This window comes from Olea europaea, unplaced genomic scaffold (assembly GCF_002742605.1).
Source record: "Olea europaea var. sylvestris unplaced genomic scaffold, O_europaea_v1 scaffold3882, whole genome shotgun sequence".
NCBI classification, from domain to species: Eukaryota; Viridiplantae; Streptophyta; class Magnoliopsida; order Lamiales; family Oleaceae; genus Olea; species Olea europaea.
In genome coordinates, this window is record NW_019258300.1 from 1 (window position 1) to 3,095 (window position 3,095).

The following is a 3,095-nucleotide window of genomic DNA, read 5'->3' on the forward strand; positions in this document are numbered from 1 at the left end:
GCAGCGGAGGGGTTAAGTTTTTGAATCCAATTAAAATCTTCATAAATATTTATAATATTACAATAGAAATTATAAAATTCACTGTCTTTTGTTAAAACATTTTCTTTAATAATTATATTTGATTTGTTAATTCTTCTTTCCAGTTTAAGAATTTGAATATGTATATTATTTTCTATTTTGATTGCTCTATTATCTATATAAACATTTTTATATTTTAATTTTGAATCTAAATATTCTGTAAAGAAACTCTTCAGATCTTCCTTTAAATAATTTAATTCATTATCCGTTGCATTTCTTAGATCAATAAAATTTTGTATAATATTTGGGGTTATATTTATTAAAGATTTATATCTATATTTTTTTGGGGACCTAATTGAAGGTTTTTATATATTGTAATGGCTTTGGTTGCAAATTCTCTAAGAGGGTATTTGTGAAAAGATAATAATTCAAAGGCTATTCTTCAAATGATTATTTTTTCAAGTCTATTCTCACAATTCACTGTTTTATTTAGGCTATTAGCAGGTATTTCCTCCAGCTCCCTCACCCATATTCTCGACCTTGTCCTCATATTTTTCCTTCCCCTTCACATCACTATCGTTACTTTCTTCTCTTCCATCATTTGCCATTTTGCTGCGTTGACTCTCTCGAAATAGTTCCCATAAATATACTCCAGAGTATACCCATCCTCCTCATCCAAACATGATATGCCCATGCCACTTCGGGACTCGGTAATCCAACCTAGCATCCTTGTGAAAACTAACACAAATATGATGCTCACCAATCATCACGACTCGAGTTGGGCTTTAGAGTTCCTCTTTTGCCACCGACCATTAAGGATTGTACGTAAGATATCCTTTTGATATTGGATTTTTCCTTTGCCAGGTGCATCTTGGAGGATGAGGATGAGAACTCATTTTCACCGTCAAAATTGGAATCGGAGAAATCAAGGGGCCCGTCGGTGAAAAAAGTGTCTTCCATGGGGTTGAGGGGTGAGGAAAGCTACTTTAAACTTTTGTTTGAAAGCTAATTTCTAAAAGAACTTAATATTTCGAAAGTATTTTTAGAGAAAGTTTCATAAGGCCAGCTTCCCCCAAAATAAACTTTCATAGTTTAGTCAAAAGAATTCAAGAACTGTTGTGTCTCACCTATTGACTTCTCAAAAGTCAAGCCAAACAAGTTCCCAGAATACCTAAAAAGGAGAACTGAATTCGCACTTGTTTTAAACACAACTTACATTATTTTTGGTTTACAATATTCGTCTTAGCACTGCATATAATCAAAATATGTTATCATAAGCAAGTGTTTTTCACCATCATCTCAATACCAATTCATCAGGCAGTACTATTAATTCTTTATTCTTTCCCCAGAAACACTGCTATATTATGCATAATGGTGCACCACTTATATGGTCCATGCAATGCAAGCAAACAAACTACCGCCTCAAGCTCTCAACTATGTAGTCTGCATATAGGTTCCTGCAAAGGAAAACAATGTATTTGAGTAAAAACTTGGCAAGATTTTCTCAAGGAATAACTTGGTGATGGTAAATTGTGTCTGCATTGAAATCCAGTAATCAAAATGCAACAGGAGCTGCAAGAAGTTACCAAAGTAAAAACTCTTACATTGAACGCTCGATTGCTTCATAAGCCTCCGTGGCTGGTAGAAAATCATTTACCGCAACATCCTTGTTCTCATTTTTCTTGTCTGATGGCTTTGTTAAGAAACATTGAAAGTTTAGCAGTAATGAAACAGGATTGTTTTCGCAAAAAATAAAAGAGCAATCTTTAACTTCTATATAGTCTCTGAAGGATACAATCTTCAAAGAAACGACGGATCTCAGCCAAACGATGAGGTGGAAAGTCCTTTATGTCTGTGTAATGCCGATATTCAGGATCATCGGCACAGACAGCAATTATCTTGTCGTCCTTCTCTCCCTGTCAGTACAAAGAAATTATTGTATTTTTTCTGAAGGGCATTGTTTATCAAGATTTTAAGTACATCAGGGTACAAGTACCTGATCAATCATGGGCATAAGACCAATAGCTTTAGCCCTTAGAAAGCACCCTGGGATAACTGGTTCCTGTTTTGTTCATGGAGCTAGTTAAAAGCGGAGGAATATTCTTCATGGATATTCATTCTATTAAGAAAGTTTTTGAAAATTTTCGCTATCATAGGGTAAAAAGATGCAGAGCCATCAATGCATATTTATAAGGATTCAAATTTATAGTTACATGTGCCACATGATTGTGCAGAAATACTAAGGATAGCTAGGTCAGATAGACTATACTACCTACGAATTTAACCACGTCCATAACGACAATGGCCAGAAGAATATACTGCACTGAACACGATTATGAATCGTCCGACACATTTAACAAAGGATATGTTATGTTGCTGGAGTCAGATAGGAGATCAATCCAATTAGGCCCGTCTTAAGTAATCCTTGAGATCAAAAACACATATAACTTACTCAATTCATTGTTGATGAAAAAGCTAACTATATAATTAAATTCATTTTACCATTGTTTCAACCACTTGGTGAAAACAAATTCATGTTCAAGCTCTATGAGTAATGTAATCCATGCCAAACTTCATATATGGACATCCACAATAAATTCTTAAACATTTCGAATCTAACATTTGTTTCTGTTATTTATGAGAAAAAAATAAGAATGCACACCTGCATGATGACCAAGACATCCAGAGGGTCATTGTCCTCACAGAGAGTACGAGGGATGAAGCCATAGTTATGAGGGTACACAACTGATGAATAAAGAACACGATCCACCTCCAGATGCAAAAGGATTTCAGTATCTCATAATTAAACAAATATAGGGCACGGTGAAATTTAATTTGCCATATACCTTTATGAGACCAGTGCTCTTATCAAGTTCATATTTCACCTTACTTCCCTTACCTATCTCAACGACCTGCAGAATTTACCATGTTTGAGAACCTCTTCTCAATTAAATAAACCTAAATTTCTCCATTCTCTTTGATCCACCACTGCACATCCATTAGGCTACAAGACAAGCTCCAAAAACCAAGTCAACCATACTGTAATTTATCCTCAACTGTTCTAAAATAAAGAGGGT

The 3,095-nt window shown here is 34.7% G+C and overlaps 1 protein-coding gene across 1 annotated transcript; it reads right to left on the bottom strand.

Annotated features, from left to right (window-relative positions):
• Nucleotides 1-1,186: 1,186 nt before the first annotated feature.
• On the bottom strand, nucleotides 1,187-3,095 carry LOC111387063 (soluble inorganic pyrophosphatase 4-like). The gene is made up of 6 exons (XM_023011582.1): nucleotides 2,865-3,095; nucleotides 2,681-2,788; nucleotides 2,015-2,080; nucleotides 1,814-1,934; nucleotides 1,623-1,704; nucleotides 1,187-1,475 (listed from the first exon to the last, which is right to left on the bottom strand). The coding sequence occupies exons 2-6, from the start codon at nucleotides 2,684-2,686 to the stop codon at nucleotides 1,433-1,435; spliced, it is 318 nt and encodes a 105-aa protein (XP_022867350.1). The 5' UTR covers nucleotides 2,687-2,788; nucleotides 2,865-3,095; the 3' UTR covers nucleotides 1,187-1,432.

What these genes read in the sequence shown, in the direction of transcription:
- LOC111387063 (XM_023011582.1), bottom strand. An exon ending in TTATGCCCATGATTGATCAG is followed by an intron (nt 1,935 to 2,014) that starts GTACTTGTACCC and finishes TTGTACTGACAG; the next exon opens with GGAGAGAAGGACGACAAGAT. An exon ending in GAAGCAATCGAGCGTTCAAT is followed by an intron (nt 1,476 to 1,622) that starts GTAAGAGTTTTT and finishes TTTCCTTTGCAG; the next exon opens with GAACCTATATGCAGACTACA.